Source organism: Parasteatoda tepidariorum, chromosome 1 (genome assembly GCF_043381705.1).
Source record: "Parasteatoda tepidariorum isolate YZ-2023 chromosome 1, CAS_Ptep_4.0, whole genome shotgun sequence".
NCBI classification, from domain to species: domain Eukaryota; kingdom Metazoa; phylum Arthropoda; class Arachnida; order Araneae; family Theridiidae; genus Parasteatoda; species Parasteatoda tepidariorum.
The window spans coordinates 69,566,946-69,587,761 of NC_092204.1; the positions used below are offsets into that span (position 1 = coordinate 69,566,946).

At 26.0% G+C, this 20,816-nt stretch overlaps 2 protein-coding genes across 2 annotated transcripts in view; both read right to left on the reverse strand.

Moving 5' to 3' along the window:
• Positions 1 to 18,422, reverse strand: part of LOC107439014 (cleavage and polyadenylation specificity factor subunit 1) — a 42,103-nt gene extending 23,681 nt beyond the window's left edge. Inside the window, exons 1-11 of the mRNA XM_016051469.3 lie at positions 18,322 to 18,422; positions 13,380 to 13,561; positions 9,083 to 9,223; positions 7,856 to 7,936; positions 6,175 to 6,344; positions 5,951 to 6,094; positions 4,973 to 5,112; positions 4,399 to 4,509; positions 2,048 to 2,141; positions 1,867 to 1,954; positions 557 to 721 (exon numbers count right to left, since the gene is read on the reverse strand). Coding sequence (XP_015906955.2) covers positions 557 to 721; positions 1,867 to 1,954; positions 2,048 to 2,141; positions 4,399 to 4,509; positions 4,973 to 5,112; positions 5,951 to 6,094; positions 6,175 to 6,344; positions 7,856 to 7,936; positions 9,083 to 9,223; positions 13,380 to 13,535 — 1,290 coding nt within the window. The 5' untranslated portion in view covers positions 13,536 to 13,561; positions 18,322 to 18,422. The remainder of the gene's footprint in view (positions 1 to 556; positions 722 to 1,866; positions 1,955 to 2,047; positions 2,142 to 4,398; positions 4,510 to 4,972; positions 5,113 to 5,950; positions 6,095 to 6,174; positions 6,345 to 7,855; positions 7,937 to 9,082; positions 9,224 to 13,379; positions 13,562 to 18,321) is intronic.
• Positions 17,542 to 18,288, reverse strand: LOC107439015 (Probable N-acetyltransferase san). Its single transcript, XM_021144273.2, has one exon. It carries the CDS (start codon positions 18,141 to 18,143, stop codon positions 17,634 to 17,636), a length of 510 nt encoding a protein of 169 aa, XP_020999932.1. The 5' UTR covers positions 18,144 to 18,288; the 3' UTR covers positions 17,542 to 17,633.
• Positions 18,423 to 20,816: the final 2,394 nt, after the last annotated feature.

The window sequence follows — 20,816 nt, forward strand, 5'->3', positions numbered from 1 at the left end:
TGAATCACTGAAAGATTTAGACAGACTTTAAATTAAACTGAGAAATAAATAAAGATTAAATAACGCTAGATCTTCTTTTTGTAAAAATAATCCATTAATTAATCTTATAATGTTTTCAATAAAATAAAAAAAAAAGGAAGAAGAGAAATGAAAGAAAAGCCATAATTTAAAAAAAAAAATGTTTCTTTTTTAGATGTGTTATAAAAATTCAGAAAATGGAAATTTTTTTGTAACAATTGAAAACGTAAATTAAGCAGATGCCAAGCCATAATCTGCTTTTAGATAAAACAGAGCAATAAAATTAAATTATAAAAGAACAATTTTGTATTAAGAATAAACTTTAACACAAAAATTTTATTTTTTAATTGAAAACTAAGGACAAATCTACAAAAAAAATTATTATAAATGTCTTTAGGAATCTGATGAAAACTGAAGAAGAAAAGTTAGAGATGTATATCTATAATAAAAAATTAATTGATTTCTGATATTTGGTTTTTTTCTCATACAAATTGAATAAACAATGTAATTTTATGATATTTTGAAAACACATTCTTACTTCTTCACTTTGTTTATCTTCAGTACTTTGTCTTAGCATGTCTGTTCTGATTCCAATATCCACATCCATAATATTATTATTATCCACCTTTTCAGTATACCTTAACAGAAGGGAATTTCCTAAACGTGATCCAAGGAATAAATAGCCATCATCACAGACACACATCTAAAGAAAGAAAGAAAAAATATATAGTTTTTTTCATCACTATATCACATGAAATTTATTAAGTAGAAGAAATAAAGCAGAAATACTGTTTAAAATATATCACCCTTTAAATTTTTATGAAACTATATGCATACACTGTATTTCATTTAAAAATATTTCTAAATTCCTTATAATTTTTTTCACTTAAAGCTGTTCTTAGAAGATTCTTTTGCCACTTTGTAGTCAATGATATGCAATTTAAATAAATAAATGATCTTTAATGCAATTTAAATAACTTTAAATAAATAACTAAAATATACAATTTAAATAACTAATTAATTGATATTAAATGTTCAAAATCCCAAACCTATGATGATTATAAAAATGGCACAAAATTTCAAAATTATGAAAAGTCGATTTTCATTCATGAAAAGCATTTATGACATAATTTTTCAATGCTTGTAAAGTCATTCCATTAATGCATTGTTTGGACTCATAAAGCATACACTAATTAAGAATTTTTAATTAATGTTAATGACTTTAACATTGCCTTCTTGCCTATTTTTTTAAAAATAATTTTTGATATTTTTTTAATATGTATATAATATATATTTTTAATACTAGTCTGTTTTAAAGTCTAGAAGATTCTTTTCAGCAAGATGGTATGTAAAATAAAAAATAATTGAAGCTTTGCTTCAAGCTTAAGTAAACATTATACTGTCGTAAAAACTATTCTTAGCAAATTCCATTTCCTCTCCATTAGTAATTTAAAATCAGAAATTTAGGAAAAAGTGAATTCAAGTTAATCTAGAAGTTTCAAATGCTGGAAAAAATGTTTCGGAAATATTAAAAGCTAAACAAATTACTGCAGGATTACTTCCCCACTGCAGAATCCTGCCATAATTTATTTACATTTTGATATTTCGAAAAATGTCACAAGTATCCTCATTATTAAAACTTTTAGCTGGTACTAAATAATAACGCTCAATTGATTTTAATTATGAAACTTAATTTAGACCAAAAAAAAAAACACTATTTCAAAAGGATGTCAAAAAAATTAACCAAATTATATTATAATAATGAAATTACAAAATACACATAAACATATCTCATATAAAACAATAGCCAAGACTTAAAATCACTAGTATTGAACAGAGAATACTTACACATGTAGTAATAACACTGGAAGCCGCTCTGTCAAAATTAAATCCTCTTACACTTCTCATTCCATCATTAAACATTGTCAATACATAGCTGAAAACAATTATTACAATTAATTTTTAAAATATCAAAATAATAAACTAGTTTTCCAAGTTGTTATTAGTAATTACTTAACTAGATACTTACAGCTCACCACCTTTAAGAGAAATTACTATCTTATCATAAGAAATAAATGCTGCTGAGGAACAATCTAAGGCAAGTTTGAGTCCTTCTTGAGGTTCTTTACGGAAAAACATAAACAAAATTAATAATCTGACAGTGCCTAAATTTATAATAACTGTTAAAATAAATTACTAACTTTATATTGTAATTTAGAGGTTAAAAAAACAACCAATACACCTGAAAATAAGCTAAATAATTTAAAATATTTCATAATGTGTCAAATATTTTTTTAATTAATTATGAAAAACATTCTCTGTTTCCTAATTGTCAAAATAAATCTAGATAAAAGTTTAAAGTACTATAATTTTCAGTAGAAAAAAAAAAACAAATACCATAAAATTAATTTTTAGAATATAAGCTTTTAAAAATGCAATTTGTGTTCATTTTGCAAGTAGCACTAAATAAATTCCTAATATTTTTTTTTATCATTTTTTGTAACTATAACATTTTAATAGAAAACAAGTATTAAAACATTTTAATCACTTTCATTAGATCTAAAATTTTAAAATTGAAAAACTTGGAAGTTCTTAAAAACACGAGACAAAAATTAGTAGTGTTCAAAAGCTCTTTAAATTGAGAAATAAAAAAAATTTTAAAAAATTTAATTGACAATGTAAACTTTAAATATAATCCTTACTCTTACAGTAATTTCAATTGAAATAGAAAATCCATAATATATGATAATTGCAGTTCTATGGATTTATTAAAAAAAACACTATTAAACTTAACTAATTTTATTTATAAATAGAAAATCATAACATAAACAATCAATTTTAGTGTCGATTGGAACAAAATTGGCTCTTTTTAGGAAGGAGTTAATTCCCAAAGAAATTTGATGGGATCTCTGAGTTAAAATAAATAATCAATAAAATGATAAATACTGATATTACAGGGTAACACTGTATTTGAATAGTTTTAGTAATTAAGAGTGGATTCTATCATACAGTTATGAGCCAACATGAGATATTCACACAAAGCTATTTATTGCATAGTTTTTTTCACCTGCTGTAGACAGTAATAAAAAAAAATTTAAAAAATGTTACATAATTTATAAATACATACCAGGGGTCTGTCCAAGCCGAATTTACTACCGTTTAGCGGTACCTTCACAAATTCAACTTTAGGAAAAACGGTAGTTTCACAAATTCAATTTTAGGAAAAACGCTAGTTTCACAAAATACTTTTTCTTAAAATTTTATTTTTGTATCCCTTAAGAAACGATAAATCCATATTTTTGTGTTGATTTTTTAATATAATTTTTAATTTTTCACAAATTATGTCTAAATTTTCACAAAATAGGTACCTCTCAGAAAAACCTAGACAGACCCCTGCATACTTATTTATAAATAAAAATTCACATTAAAATAAAATAAAGAAGGTAAACATAGCTCTGCACAGGTATGCATAGTTTGAATTACAATATCAAAACATAACCTAATCATAAAATCAATTCAATTTACGATGTCAATTTGATACATAAGAGGTAAATAAACACATTGAAACATTAAATCGAATTGGGGCAGCGCATAAGGCAGCTGAACCCTAATTTGTTTTATATAAAATAGAAATAAGACATACATAAAATAGACATAGCAGTATGTCTCCTGATGAAGTACTGTTCTGCAAACACACATTTATATTTTCATTTTTTAATTGTAGAGATTTTATATATGTCTTATTTCTATTTTAATATCAAAACATATTAATGTTTACAACTGTAGCTTTCCATTAACTTATACCTAGCAACATAAGCATAATATATGTAACATATATAACTAACCATAAACAGGCTCTTTTTTTGTTCCACTAAATAAATATTTTTATAACTATACACTTTGGAATGGTGTTTTAATTAAGCAATATACAAAAACCAGTTTGATTAATTAAAGAAATTATAAATTTCTAACAAACTCTATTTCTTAATAATAAAATTTTGCTCAAACAGCTCTCACTTTAAATTGAGTCATAACATAAATTTGTTCATTTTAAATCAGATAACACAATTTTGAATGGGAAAGGAAGAACTTACTAAATGAAATATGTTTTAATCTATAAAACTGTTTAATTAAATATCATATAAAGGATCACCTTATTTTAGCCACGTAATAGTGAAAAATTTAATTTATTGATAAATTGTTTAAATTTGTTTGATTAATTAAAGCAAAGAAATTAAATAATTGCTAAAAATTTTACTTCTCTCTAATTACATTTTTGTTCCAAGACCTCAAACCAGAAATCCGCATTTTAAATCAATTCATTTTAAATATATCATGAATTTGATTGGGGGAAAAAAGAAAACAAGAAAAGAAACTTACTCAATGGAAATGATGTGCTAAAATCTGTAAAACTATTCATTGAAACACCATATGGAGGAACACTTTGGTTAAGATAAAGTAATGAATTTACAGCAACTAAAAGGACTCCTCCTAAAATATTTAACAAATTGTAAATTTCTAATACAGTAATTCATAATAAATTTAAAATATGACATCAAATCAAGCAAAATTAGAATGTCATACTATAGTACTGCACTACAATTTAAGACGAAATCAAAATAGACATTTTAAATTTAATTTATTCATGATGAATTAACTAAATATAATTTAAGAAAATGGGAAGTAATTTCCTAATATTGCTTCTCAATACAATAAAAAAATTTATGAAAAAAAAGCTTTTATACTGTAACTCCAGTTTATCAAAATTATCCCAAAATTATTAAAAATATACAAATAGAAAAATTTATTCAATACAGATAAAAGCTTAAAATAAAATTTAAAAAATAAGTATTCTATATTTAGGAAGTTATTTATCTTTATGAAATATTAAGGATAATTATAATAAATTAAACATGCACATTAATTTTCAATTTAAAAAAAAAAATCAACTTACCAATAGGTTTTGGCACAGCCATGGCATACTGACAATCAAAAGGTAGACCACTAAGAGACCAAATTACAGGGTGAACCTTTTGATTTATATTTAATGATAAAGCCAATATGCAGCATGTATCTTGACGAACTGCAACTCGACTGTAAACAATAATAGCAAATTGAAGTATATATGTCATTACTTATATGTTATGATCAAATTGAATACTTTTTCTCGTAGCTTTTAAATGTTCAAATTTAACATGCAAAACCAATTACAAATTTGATGGAGTACAACTATTGTTTGGAGATAACTCTTTTAAATGAATCTGCTAAATATTAAAAAGTTTTTCAATAAACTATTAATAAAAAAATAAGTGATAAGAAATACAATTTTGAAAACAGTTATTATCATTTAAAAAATTCAAAAGGGAAAAGTCATTGAAATCAACCCAATGCCTCTTTAAGATAATTATTAAAATATAATTTTTTTAAAATAATTTGGCCAAGAAGTTGGCTACTTGTGTTGTAAAGATATTATTTCAATTTTTCAATTTAGAATTAATTTTTGTGAAACAGCAATACATTCAATTTTATACATGCATTATCAGCTAAGTATTTCAATAAAACACAGTTGTACACTATTTTAAAGTAGCAAAATTATTCTCAGAATATATCTTTTCTGACTGCCTTTTCTGGAAATAGTCTTTTAAAATAAATTGAAATGCAAACTTAAATGAACTGTTTTATTATAAAATAAAACAAGCTGTCAATATCGATCATATCCAGTAGCCTGAATTGAAATCAGAGCACTGTATCTAATATTTGTTTAACATTATGAATAACATTCTCAATGTTTTAAAACAGCTATTAACAACAAAAAAATTATATAAATATTACAATGAAAAGAATTAATTAATAGCTTTATTATGGCAACAAATATTGGTTTAAAAACAAAATTTATGAAATCTGATATTAGTCATTAAATACAAATTCTTACCCAGGCCATGTCCTCAGAGGTTCGTATAATAAAAGAAGAGTGGGTTCATAATAACCTTGAAGAAACTGCATGTCCTTGATGTTATTAACTTTTTCGTCTATATCACATAATTTAATAGTATATGAAGCAAGGACTGGAGTTTTGCTGAAAACATAAATTAAATGTAATTTAATATTGCAATTTTTTCAAAATTTAAAAAACAGTACAAATAGCTAATAGCTTACAGGCCAGGTGCAATATGTGTGCTAGAGGAAGACGGCTCTTGCTCTTCTGAAATATTTTCTTTTCGAAATGGAAGAATAACGATACTTCTCTCATAACATACCATTGCAGCACAACGTCCATCAGGATCAACTCTCACAAAAGGAATGTAAGGATGATGGTTTGCACCAGCCTGCAAAGCAAATAAGTTAACTTACATCACCTCTAGGATGAAAATGTGAAATTTAGTAAATAGAGAATTAATCTTTTGAAATGGTTAGCAAATTCTTTTTAATAATTTTTTCTTCAAAATTTATAACCGAATTTTAGAAATTGTTTTTCGTCACTAGTTTTAAGTGTTTGACTGAAATTTCTAATTAATTTTTCTCCCTATATCTAGATGCTTAAAACTAAGAAGGTTGCAAAGCAAAAGGAACTAATAATGTATTATTTTACACTAGTATGAATCAAATTGATTAAAAAGAACCAAGTACAGAAAAATTTATATGGCCAACGAACAACCATATGACCAAAGAAATGGTTTGTAGAACCTTTAGCTGTTTTCTGCATTTTTATCTAAATATAATCCTCTGAGTTAAAGTTAATAATCCTCTGAGTTTAGTTAGAATGAGTTAAATCTAAATATAATCCTCTGAGTAGAATTTGAACTGTTTCATTTTATCAAACTGTTTCAGCTGGAATTTGTATCTTCTAACTGTTTAAACCAACTGTCAACTTGTTTTTTCTTTCTCTTGTTAATGTCTTGCTTGTATGTCTCTCTAATGAAATCGCAAACTATTTTTCTGTGGTTTACATTATGTTAATTTGTAAAATAAATTATTTTGATTTCATTAATAGCTTTTATTCATGAAGTTTTAAATTTCATCTTGGGTAATACTTTTCTATCAAAATGAACTTATATGAACACAAAATCTAAAAAGCTTGAAAATCTTTTATTAAGTAGATTAATTAACAAATACTTACAACAATTATACGCAATACTAATCAAATAACTAGGACAAGTAATATTCGTAATAAAGTTCTTATTAAATTACCAATTAACTTTTTAATTTAATTAACTTGTGATAAACTACTGATAAATTACTAATAAGGTACTAATTAATAGTATTTTGTGTAAATAATGGTAATATCAGCTTGACAAATAATTTTAAGTGTTCATGTAAGGCACAAAATTAGCAGTTTGTAAGAAGTTGCCAACCTTAGGTGTAAAACTTTTTCTTTAAAGTCTTTATTAAAAATATGATTTATGAAAACAAAAAGAGAATTAAAGAGATGATTACAGAAAGGAAATAAAAATTCATTTGGAAATCTGAAAAAAATCAGAAATGTAACAAACATTTAAAATTTGACAAAATTATTGATTGACTTTTTGAAATTAATGACAAAAGATTTTTCATCATGCACATCAGATAAAATATTTGAAAAAATATAAAAACGTAATCAAAATAATTACAGAAAATTAGTACATATTTATATTTTTAAATCTGATTAACTTTGTTTATTTTAGTACAAGCTTGAAATTTTCTCTGTGCTTAAATTTATTTTTATTTTGTTCGACAAAACATTTTTTAAAATTTTTTCTGAAATAACAAATTATAAATAGATGTGACGAATAAAAATGGGCATTAAGAAGCATTATGCAGCGTATGCATCAAGAAAAAACTTAAAAACTTTCATACACACCTTCATGTCTTCATCTTCAAAATAATGTAAGGATAAGGTTTTTAAATCATGTGTGCAAGGATCATATTCAACTAATGACAACTAAAAAAGGAAAGATATGCTATTAAAACAAGCTATAAAAACAATGATGTACATTTTTAAATAAATGTATTAACCTGTAAGACTAATAAAAGCTAGAATGTGGCTCACAGAAAAAATCGAAATTTTCATATAAGGAACATTTTTTTCCTTTTTCGAGTATATTTTTTCGCATGTTTAAAAATATACTTAATTAGCTTAGATGAGGTAATGTTGTTTATGTAGTCAGTGTTGTGTTGTTTTAGACATTACATAGATTTTACAAAAAAAAAAAAAAAAAAATTACATTCAAAATATGCTATGCCATTTTTACATTTCATAATTGCACAGAAAAATTTTAAGAATATTAGAATTTTACTGAAATAATTTAAATTTTAAAATTTCAGTTTTTCTATGTTTATATAAAATAAAAAATAAAAATACTTCCAAAACTCTATGTCATATCTAACATTGAAAAGGAAGTTATTTGGAAGAAAGAATTCTGAAAAAAGCAAAAAATGATAATTTCATATGGTATTGCTGTTTAACTCATGTTGAGATGTAAAAGTAATACAGCCACTTGTAGAAGAAGTTAATACAATTCAATTCAGTTACATCAATTTACAAAATCAATTCAATTTACATTTCATGTGATTAATATTAAACTTCTAGATAATCAGTAACTGTTCCAAATTATTAAAATTACTTTCTTATACTAGACAACTTTAAGTAATTTATTTAACAATTCATATTTGTTATAAATTTGCCACTTAGTAAGAAATTTTTTAATTTAGTCATAATTTAGACAGTAGCATAATTTTATACTCAATTAAATAAATAAATAACTTTTGAAAGAAAGAAAAAAGCAAATAAATATTTATCATAATTGTTTCAATTAATAGTAAGTAGTCAAAACTTGTAAAATAAATCCTAGTTATAAGCATTTATTTTTTAACAAAATAAATTTCATAAAAATATTTTCTATCCATTAGATACAATCTACAAATAATAAATCACAGCCTATTTCATACAGCTTGTACATAATATATTACATATTATGAAATATTTAAATAATCTACAAATTTTTGTATAGAAAATTTCAATTAGTTAAAAATAATGCTGAATTCTTAGTGTATTATAAATATAAAGGACAATAAAATTAAATATTACTTTAGATTCTCTGAAACTAAGAAGAAGAGCTTCTCTTGGCGACCCTGCTAGCCTCACGGACTGCATAGACATCACATTTCCAAGTAAAGGAAATACTTGCACACATTCTAATTTTAATTTAGGTTCTCCAACTAGAGGTATCTTTAAAGAAAAGAATAAAACAAAACAAAAATAAATACAGTAAACAATCGATTTATTTAATCCAATAATACTTGAATAACATAAAATATAATCAGAAACAAGAATTATTAATGATTTTTATCTAAAAAAGGTAATTAATTTTTTAAAAAAATAATTAAAATAAATTATTAAAAAAAATTGGCCACCTAGTGATGTCATATAAACATTGATAGCAGTTTATTGCTGGAAACAGTTTGAAAAAATAGTAATATATTTATGTTTGATCAACATCAAAAAATTAAAATCTCATTTCTAAAGCATGTACTATGCTGCAGGAACAATTTGAAAGTTAAAATGAAATTTTATTCAAAATAAAGCACCAATTAAACCAGCTGTACGTTAATTTGTGAAATAAGCAGAAAATATTAATGTTGTAACACTGTTAAAGCGAAGAGATAACAATATGGATTTGAACTTATATTGGTTTCAGTAGAACATCAGTGCTACATAAGAAATAAAACTATCTTTATCTACTTTGAGAACATTAAATTCCATATTCCTGTAATAAGTCATTTTGGCGAAGTCAATTGTCTTCCTTACAATGGTTATTCGATGCCATTAGACTTTTCTTTGTTGGCTATTGTTCAGGTAATTGATGTTATGCTGAGTAATCCATAACAATTCAGGTCAATAAGTAAAATATTGCTTGAGTTATTTACAAATTAGAGCTAGAAACCATCAAAATTGTACTGCAAATTTTGAAAAATTGGGTTCATAGATTTAGTTGCAATCAAGCTAGCCACTTAAAATTTCATTGCATCATTAATCTGAAGGTTTGCTATTGTCAATAAAGTAACAACATTCGGAAAGTGTCGACTTCTGTTTATTTAATTATATTTTAAAAAAGAAAATACCTAATTGCCCAATGTATACATTTATGTCCTAAAAATACATTATTTTAGAATTTAAAATTATTTTTTTTGATAACTTGACAATCTAACCATCCCTTTTACAACATATAATGTGATAATACTTTTTATCACAAGTTCATGCTCTCCTTAAATTTTTTTGTCTTTTCAATTTGTTTTACTTTTGCCTTTTAATTCTAATTTCTTGTATATGGGTTTCTGCCCTAACTTCATTAACTTTCAACTTTTGAAACTTAAACTTGTTCTTAATCTGTGTATATGTTCAACTAATGCATATTTTATTATTAACATTTACAGATTATTATTATGCTTTAATTACAAGCTTGATAATCTATATTTTAATTGTGCAATATGAATTTATTATATGATTGTGTATTACCTGCATTTTTATGTTGCCCTTTCTTTTTATGTCATGCAGTGCCTTATTTTTCACTAGATATCTTTCCCCAATATATTTTTACTTTTTGTAATCTAAAATTATCTCTAGAACTCCTCTTCCTCTAAATTTTCCTGTCTTTCTGTAGACACCTGAATCTGGTCAGTTTGGTTTGCAAGGGAGTTAGTGTTTTAGGTGTTTTTCCTTGTCTTCTCCCCTCTTTTTTAGCAACTTTCTGCAGCTGCAGCTCTTATCACTTAGATACATATTTTTATACTTTAGTTCCCTCAACATATGTGACATTTTTCTATTTCACTCACAGTGTGTGAACTTTTTAATGCCTCTTGGACAGAAATCATAAACTTAAGTTTTCTTGACCTTGTTCAGCTTTGTCACGGAAGTGTATTGATCATGTGTTGTTACTTTACGATCTTTAACTAATTTCTTCTTATGGCCAATAATTTCTTAGGGGGTTCAGTGTGAACTGCCCATTTTTTTTTCCATTAGCTATTCTGGTAACATCTTCTTCCTTTTTGTTCCTGATTGGTTATTTACTAATGACCCTTGGTTTTCTTAAGGCACTGCAAAACTTTTTCCAATTACGAAATTCTTGGTTTCAGTCTTGGGGATATGATGTGCAAGTTGATTCACGTTTTTTTTTATTTTTTTAATTGTGAAGTTTTCTTTTTTTTATTTGCTTCGTGCTTAATACGATGAATTGTTGGAGATCATATCAATACTGTCAACATATGAAGATGAAATAAATTGTAATAATCCACAAATTTGTGGTTTTTCTCATTACTACATCCTTCATTAAGTGATTTCCGGACTATCACCTCTGTTACGAGGATGAAAACATGGGTACCAACCCATGATTTTCAAGGGACGCAGATACTCTGTACATCAGATTTTAAATTTCTTCAACACCGATACATTTTTGGAGTCAATAAAAATTTGAAAATCACTTTTTTTTTCTTGTATACCATTTGAAAAAGATACTATGTAGATTAACCCCTTCCTTCTCGCTCCTGTGAAAATGACAAGGTGAGGTTTCACCCTCTATTTCTCGCTCCCATGATATTTCCGGGTTGGAGGGTTTAGTAGTAACGCACCGCACCGATAAGAATAAAACTAATTCATTTCTTTTGCCAGGAAAACATTTTATTTCTCATTTTACACACCAGGTGGCAGTACCAGGATATTTTTAAGGTAATTATAAATAGTTTTTTTTTTAACTAGATGTCAGCACTAAACTACTACTGCCCAGATTGTGACATTAGCCTCTGTATCTCATGATTTTAAAAATTCTTTTTTAATGCTTAAAACACATATTTTTAAAATTTTCCTTGTTTGCTGGAAAACCAACATTAAGTCATAGTATTGTTGGCTTTTCCTAACAATTTAGTTTTTTAAAATTTCAAGCTAAAAACAAATCAAAAATGAATATACATATATTGTTCATACACATATTTTTATATAATTTTCAGGGATAAAAAAAGCACTTTTATGACCGTTTTCTTGAAAATTAACCAACCGTTAAGGGGTTAAAAGTATAAAATTATGTACTTTTAATCTGTGATTGCATCAGATATATTTAAAATATTTTCATTTGATATATTTTTTAACAGTTGTATATTTTGACATAATTTTACTTTTAAAATCAATGGAAAAAAATTAAGTTTGTTCATAAATAGGACTTAATTTATATAAAGGGTACTGAATGATGTACACTGAGATCGGTATTTTTTAGTCATGATGGTATTAGTTACTAAATTAATTATATAATTACTAAGCTAAATTTAGAAAACAAGTTAAAAATTGGCTTCATATTTGCAAATAAAATTTTAAATGTATTTTGAACTTAATTTCAAATGAAGTAAAAAATTGAAAAAATTAACTTTCTGCGGGTCTAAAGATTGGTTTTTCTAAATTGGCGAACCTTGCCACTAAGCACTTTAAATTAGTCAGTTTCAAATTCTCATAATTAGAAATTATATAATCAAAAGCTCAACTGAATTCAAGTAAAATTGTACAGTACAGGTTTTAGCTTATAATTTACAGCTAGTCGGCTTTTCATTTTGTGATGTAGCTGAGTTATCTGTTAAACGAGAATAAAGTCATAACTTAAATATATTTGCCTCATCTTTGCTCCGAATACAAAAATCAGTTTTCTAATGCAATTTCTCTCTGCTTAGAATGAGTTTGTTTAGACTAATGGTGCGCACTTAAGAGTAAAGCTGTTATATGAACAAGTTTGTAGTAGTAATGTTAATTTGTTTACACTATTCATTTTTTGTCAACCTCAACCTGTCTATTTAACAAATTCCTTTTTGTGTGTCTGCTACAGCGTCTACAATTAAAAATTCAGCACACAATTAACAGAAAAGAAATATCAAAAAAGCTACTTCTTTTTCAGACAGATCTCTTTATCTTTTGTTATTTTGTTAAGAGATTATCTTTTGTTCTTTTTTATATGAATAATAATTTTATATGTTAAACATTTATTTCAATCAGAGGAATTTTCTTTCCTTAAAAAAATATTTAACAATTTTGCAGGTTTTGCTGAAACTAAACATGTTATGTGTATGTTAAAAAAAAAATTATGGAATTCAAGTTCTATACAAGATGTCAGAACAGCTTAATTAGATACTGATAGAATAAGCATATTGCTTTGAAAATCGAAAAATATTATCAGAACAAAAAGATAGAAAAAGGAAAAAAATAAGATTTTTTAGTATTTTTAATAGTATATGAAGTTAAGAAAACTAGTAAAAAAATGATTACAATCACATGTGTGTGACATTCCTGTTTAAGTAAAAAATAAAACTGATAACTTTTAATGAGTTTTTACATTCAGGTGCACAATCCTTACCTCAGCTTCAGGCGTTAATCTGTATATTCGTAACACTGATGCACTAGCAATGATTAAATTTTGCTCTTTAGAATTGTAAAAATTGCAATAGAGGCAATGTTCTACTCCAGTTGGAGGATGTATTTGTTTGCAGAAAGAATAAATATTAGATGCCATTTTGCTTCACGGAAACATTAGGCTACCTAAAATCAAAAACTTATTTTAATAACGATTGTATAAACTTTAAGTGAATTTGATTAAAAATTTGATTAAGTCAATTCAAATAAAAAATTTAACTTTAAAATCTTGAAATTCCTCTCATAAATAAAAAAACAAAATTGTGTTTCAGTCATTACAAAACAATTAAAAAATTAGAAATGTTTCGCAGTGTTTATAGTGAATATGAAAGAGTATGCAATAAAAAAAGACACAGAGAAACCAGTATATTAATAAAACAACTTTATTAAATTTATTTATGAGAGAACTTTCTTTACAAACATGTCAACACAAGTACAGTATATGAATAACAACAGTCCAGTACAAAGATCTACATTACATGTTAAATTATTGAAAATAAGAAGTTGCACATTTCGACTCGCTTCATAAATTTTAGTTCTACAAATTGTAACATAATCAAGAGTGAAATTAAACAGTTTGGAGCTGGATACTAATATGTATATATTACAGATTTAAATGAAAATAGCTTTATACGAATGTAACTAAAATTTACAGTTCTTAAAAAGTATTAAAAAAATCTGTTCTTTCAAATGCTAGTAAATAGTTTCAACATATTAAAAGCTACTCTTCTACCTGAAGTTAAAATCCATATCACTTTATGTATATTGAGTACAAAATAACATATTTTTAAAAAGATCAACTTCATACTTATATGGCAATATTCATAAACAAAACTTCTGTTAAAAAAGTTTGCAAAAGAAAAGAAATTATGCGTTTTTAATGAATAAGAACATCTCAAAGGCAAATAAGGACTCTGGGTCATTTTTACTTATATGCTTACATTTTATAATCTTAATTTGGCATTCATTAACAAGAAAAATTTCTTTAAACATGTTTACTTTACAAATGTGTTCTTTTAATCGCCGAAAAGTTTAATTTAACCAAAATTTGAATATGTCTTGTTCATTACTACCAATAATATAAATGTCTAGTTCATTACTACCAATAATATTACAATCAACCTCTTAAATAATAATACATATAAATGTATCTGCAGTAAAGATTGCCAGACGATCCGGGACCACTAAATTTTGACTCATACCACCATGAATAATTTGCTGTTTTTGTTTAAATCAGATATTTTTATAAAGAAAATGCAAAAGATTTCATTTTAATGTTGAAAGTAATTGGAATAAACTTCACAATTAATAAAACTACTAAGCTTGAAGAAGGTTACTCAAGGGTGTAAGCATATGTCTGATCGCGTGAACGAGGTTAATGGGGAAATAAATTCAGGTTGTCCTGAGAATATGTAAATACTAATTATGATATTGCATTTCTTAAATCACGTCGATAGGAATCGAAATATATGATTTTTAAATTGCATGAATATGAATTGCCCCGCATAGCTTTTAAATCAGGTAAATAAGAAAATTGATGTTTGATATTAAAATTGTATGAATAAGAATCAGAATATTAGCAGATACATGCGCAGTACTCCGTATTCAAAATAGCAAAAATCCGACAAAGCAAACGAATGAAATTGTCAAAAGAATCACTTAAGACGTAATTGACGACAGAATGTACGTAAACGTTTCGATAACAGGATTTAGGAAAAGCTTAAAAATTCCGTCCCAATATAAGTTTTTGACTCACAGAAGTCCGTGAACCAATGGTCTTGAGATACGCGGAATTCTGCGATATTCACATGAAATCGCAAGCCCTGCTCCTAGTTGTTAGACACGGAAGAATGACGCAAAAACCCGGAATACAATCACTCCTGATATACATTTTTAAGGTTTATATCAACATAGTTTTTTTAATTCCTTATCCTATATCAACAAGAAAGAAAATATCTATCTAAAAAGAAAGAATTTTTCCTGTTATGTTAAATATAACACAAATAACTTTATATGTCAATTATTATATTAGCTTAAATTCTTTAAGTTTGTGAAAAGAACCTTGAACTTAATTTTATAGATTATTACTGTTTCAAGGTATGTTGAACTCTACTCTTTTTTTTTTTTTTTCAAACACATATCCAAATTTAATCAAGAATTCTGTAAAATCAAAAGAATTTTTGTTTTTAATATTTGACAAAGAAAAATTTTACTTTCTAAAAATATTCTTAAAAAAAATAGTGTAAATAAGAAGAAAAAGCTATATTATTAGGGGAAATTTTAATCCAAAAAAACTGAGTTCTTACGAAATATTAGGCTTGGAGAATTTTCTACTCCTTGTCCTGATTCGCACTATTACTTCTATCTTAATTTAATTGGAGAGCAAAATAGAAGAAAAGTTGATAAAGATGTTTTTAAATATATAAGATTATATACTATATCAACCATTTTTGCTAGCATTAAACTCTTTGTATGCAATAAAATATTAAACATAATTTTTTTTTTCTGTTGGTAATTTTATTTCCACAACCATTACTTAAATAAATGAATGTATGCAAATTTAAACATTCCTCTTATATATATATAAGAACACATTTGCAAGCATTCTTAAGCAAAACAATATACTTGACTATACTCAAAACAAGTTCATAGAAATAGATTCTCGATGTAATATGCCTCAATTAATACATTCAACTTATCATGAAAACATACCAAACGTAAAACTATAATTTAAAGATACATGGTACAAAATTTTAAAACTTTGACACAACAGTTTACTTTAAAAGCATCCAAGCATAAGTTATTTTTAATAGATATTTAATTTCAATGCAAAAACAATTGACGCATGATTTTATAATAGTAGCAAATTTATTGATGGTTCAAGCTTTAGTTAGATGTCAGCATAAGTAAATTAAAGAAAATTCTAGGTATTTCACATTAAAAGAGCAAATTTATGTTAATAATTTTATTAGGGCAAGTTATATAATAAAGAAAAACATAATAAATCGAAGTAATGAATCTCATGAATTGAAGAGTCATACAAATGCAAATAGTGTAAAATATTTGCAGGTATTGACAATGGAGAAAAAATGAAATATGAGGTAAAAGTAGAACCTTAATTATTATTATACATTATTTATCATTACAAATATAACTTCATATTTATAGATAAACAAATAATATAGCGTGATTAAGTTATTTATACCTTATTTTAAATATTAATAAAAAATTATAATAGAAATAAATTACAATATTAGACACTTGGAAACTTCAAATTTGAATCATTCAATCTAAGTAAAATAATAGAACTAATATTAAAAATTAACAATATTATATTAAAAAATATTGTTGACAATGATTAAATTTCTAGAAATGGTTCTTATCTTACAAATGTTTCAAATTAATATAACCCTTTTTGTAATCACTTCATTTAACTCAATTTTCAAATCCTAATTTATTATCTTAACAAATGGCATCAGATTTAAACTATTTGGTTACAACTTAAGCAACCATTACCATTGTAATAAATATAAAATAAGATAATTATAATATTTTCTGCAAAATTTTTATTAAGTTTTATTAATTACTTTAAAGATCAAATATTAATAAAGCTTAAACGATTATAAAGCTTAGCGAAGCAAAAACATTTTTGGAACTCATTTTGACACAAAATTTAAATATAGCAAACAGGAAAGATTTTCATCTCGGTACCTGCACTAACATAATCGCAAAGTTTTGGAGACTTTGGAGCAGCAGAAACTTAATGAAATGCAAGAAATTAAAAAGAAAAAAAAAATCACACTTGGGGACCACCTCCAAAGATAAGGCCTTACATATTAAAAAAAAAAAAAAAAATTCAGGTTTAAAACTCTTCATGCTCCTTAGGTGGTAGCATAATAGTTATAGTTAACTAACAGGTACCGTTGCTGAAATATCATTAGCAAACAACATTAACAATAAGGAAGAGATGTCTTTTCACACTGCATACTATAAAGTAAATTGTCTTGAACAGAACTAAACACTATTTTATCACACAGTAGTGCTGAAAAAACTGATTTAGCAAGAACTTAATTTTTAAATGAAAAAAAATTTAATAAATCAAGAAAGAAATGAAAGAAAATTTTTATTATTTAAAAACAGCAATTTCATCAGAAAATAAGCAGATCAAACTTTAACACTAGAATATTGCAAATAAAACTCATTTTAAAAACTTTTCAAGTACATGAGCATCAGCTGGTTCAATTCTTTTGTAATACCGATTCTTAGTTTCAACAATATCAAAACCAAATTTTTTATAAAACTCGATTGCACTATCATTATTAACTTGTACATGCAAGAATATGCTATCAAACTTTCCGTCTTCTTTGACATAGTTCAAAATATGCTCCAACATTTTGGTGCCAATACCTAATCGACGATAAGGAGCAAGACAACCTAAAGTCATAATATACAATTTTCTACAATTATCAAAAGCATCAACACGACAACATACAGCTCCAACAACTATATCATTATAGTAGGCTAACTTAGCAAGTTCACCAGCAACTAATATATCTTTATAAAACTTGTCATTGTAACTAACAGGAAAGACAAATTGATTTAGTCTTTTCAACTGGCGAATGTTGTGAGGAGTTACATCACCCAATTCTATTTTTCCGCTTTTATAAGAGCGAGAATAGGTTGTTTCTTTTTCACAATTTTCGATCATTCTGGTACTTCTTAATATTTTACAAATAATAAAGATCGTAATGAATAATTGGATGTTACAGTAAGGCAATTGCGTTGAACAAACTTTCAACAGTAAAATTATATTTTATAGTCAAATGCACGACAAATTTTTTCTGGAAAAAAATAATTAAAAGAAAAATATAAGATTATAAACATACATATATTTTAATTAACCGGTGCAATATAATCATTATTCATTAACAACACACCGATGAAGGCGAGGGAGAATCAGAATATAAACTATCTGTTGCCACCAAAACTTCATTAATTTTTTAAATGCGGTTTCGGTTAAAAAATAATTTGAATAGTTGTATTTTACAATGACGTCAATACCTCCATGCACGCACCAAGATCGATTGCCTAATGGGAATAATATGAAAACATGAAGCAAAGGTGGAAAAAATTTGATCTTATGAAAAATTTTCGAGTGTAAGACTGCAATGGTATTAATTTTCTCAGCACACTTTAAATTTTAGAAAAGCTAATAAAATCAGGATTAGGGATAGCGCTGTATTGCTACACCTGAGTGAATGTGTTCCCAGAATTGGGAAAGAAGTATGGGAGTCATGGGAAAGAAGTATGACAGGTAAAAAGAAACAAAGAGACACATGACTGAGATTATCTGAAACATTTATTGGTAAAAGATATTACATGTGCTATGGTAAATGATCTATAAAAAGTCACAAAAGATGTTCAACACAATTGTTGAATATCTACAATTGTTTTGTTAGCGATGCACGCGTTACACTGTTGGGCCATGGATTGGCGATTCGTTCAAATACACCTGGGTTTTGTTGAATAATTGCAGTAGTACAGATGATTCTTGCAACCAGGTCATTTCGGAATCCACGTGCGATGTTTCCACACTTTTCAATGCACCCCAAGAAACGAAACCCCTTTCAAAGCCAGGAAGGTTGAAGTTACCTCCTCTCCACTGATAAATACAAAATTTTAGTCGAAGTAATCCCACTGCGCCGAATAGAATTGTTAAATTTAAATTTAAAAAAAAAACATTATTTATATATTTATTTATTTTCCCTTTTTTTATTCTTCATTATTTCACTTGCAAAAAATAACCAAGATTGAGTATTAAGTATTTTTTTATTATTTTGTTTAATAATGATCTCAAATGTTTAAATTGTTGAAAAGTACTCAATTTCTTAAATTTTATATGTTTAAATTGTTGAAAAGCACTCAATTTCTTAAATTTTATAAGAAAAACGCAATATTTAAAAAATTAATTAATGTATTTTGAATGAAATTTGTTGTACTGTTCCAAAAGAAAATAATTCGAAAAGACGTATTTTTGGAATTTTATTTCTCAGAAACTATTTGACCAAATTTGTTCAATTTTTGGATTTTGTCCAATGATATGAAAATTTGTAATAACATACATTTAAAAAACTTTCTATCATAATTAAACTAAATAATCATAAACATTTATTAAATATAATTTTTTGTGTCATGCAATCTTTATTCTTTAGGTAAATAAGTTTCATTAATGAATACAAAATCTGTTATATTTGAGTTATTAGCAAGGCCGGATTTACGTATGAGCTAGATAGGTTGCATTCTACAGCCCCGAGAATCGCAGGGGCCCACAAAGTAAAATATATTTTTCTAAGTAGCACTGTTCAAAGCCCCCCCCCCCTAAAAAAGCCCTTTTTCTCATTGCTAGGCATTGGTCAAAGTCAACAAATAATCAGCAAGAATGATTCCTCCCCGATTTCTTGAAAAATGCTTCCCAAACTGTTGTCCTTTCCCAGGCTTTCTTGGTGTCAAATTTCATGGTACATCTTTTGCAAATGGGAGCACTTACTAAATTGGAGGGGTTTAGATTGATCTCATATTATACTTTTTATCAATAATAGAGTTGATTTCACTATCCGCTTGAACGTAGAATAGAACGCTTTTATTAACAACTAGAAGTTGTTTGTTAGCTAGAATTCGTATAAATAATAAAATCGAAAATTTTCGAATAATGTTAATTTAATGCCTATAAGCAAAAATAAAAAAATGACAGTTCGCGTTTGAACCTAAGCTCCCACTATCTTCAATTGCTTATGGTCTCTCCAAGCTGAAATCCGATTCTGATTATTTAATTCTAGCCTTGCAAAATATCAGGATGCATCTAGATGAGCAACATACGTTTATGTCTGGAATCGTCCAGTTGGATATAAATTACGTATGATATTATGTTGACCAAAAGTCAGTAGAAGCTTTTGAATCTCGACATTTTTCAAATTTTTCGGAATACATTAAATGGATTAATTTGTTAGGTATATTAAAATCATATAATTATTTACGCTTTATTTAATTTTTTTTTAAAAAAAAGCAACAGGAATGTAATTTCAATGGAACTAAAGTGGAAAAAAAAACTCTTTCACACGCAACAGAGAGCAAATTATTCGAATGAACATATTTTACTAAATGAACATTTTAATGAAATATTTAACTTTTCTTGTTTCAATGTGTAACGTTCAATGTTTACAGTTATATTCATATAACATATTTTAAAATAAATTAACATTATATAACATATTTTAAAATAAATTTAAAAACAATTCTCTTTGCTACATAAATGAATGGGAATAAAGGTTGATATGTTTCAGCACTCAAACGTAATGTTTCTCCTAAAGATGACATAACTTGA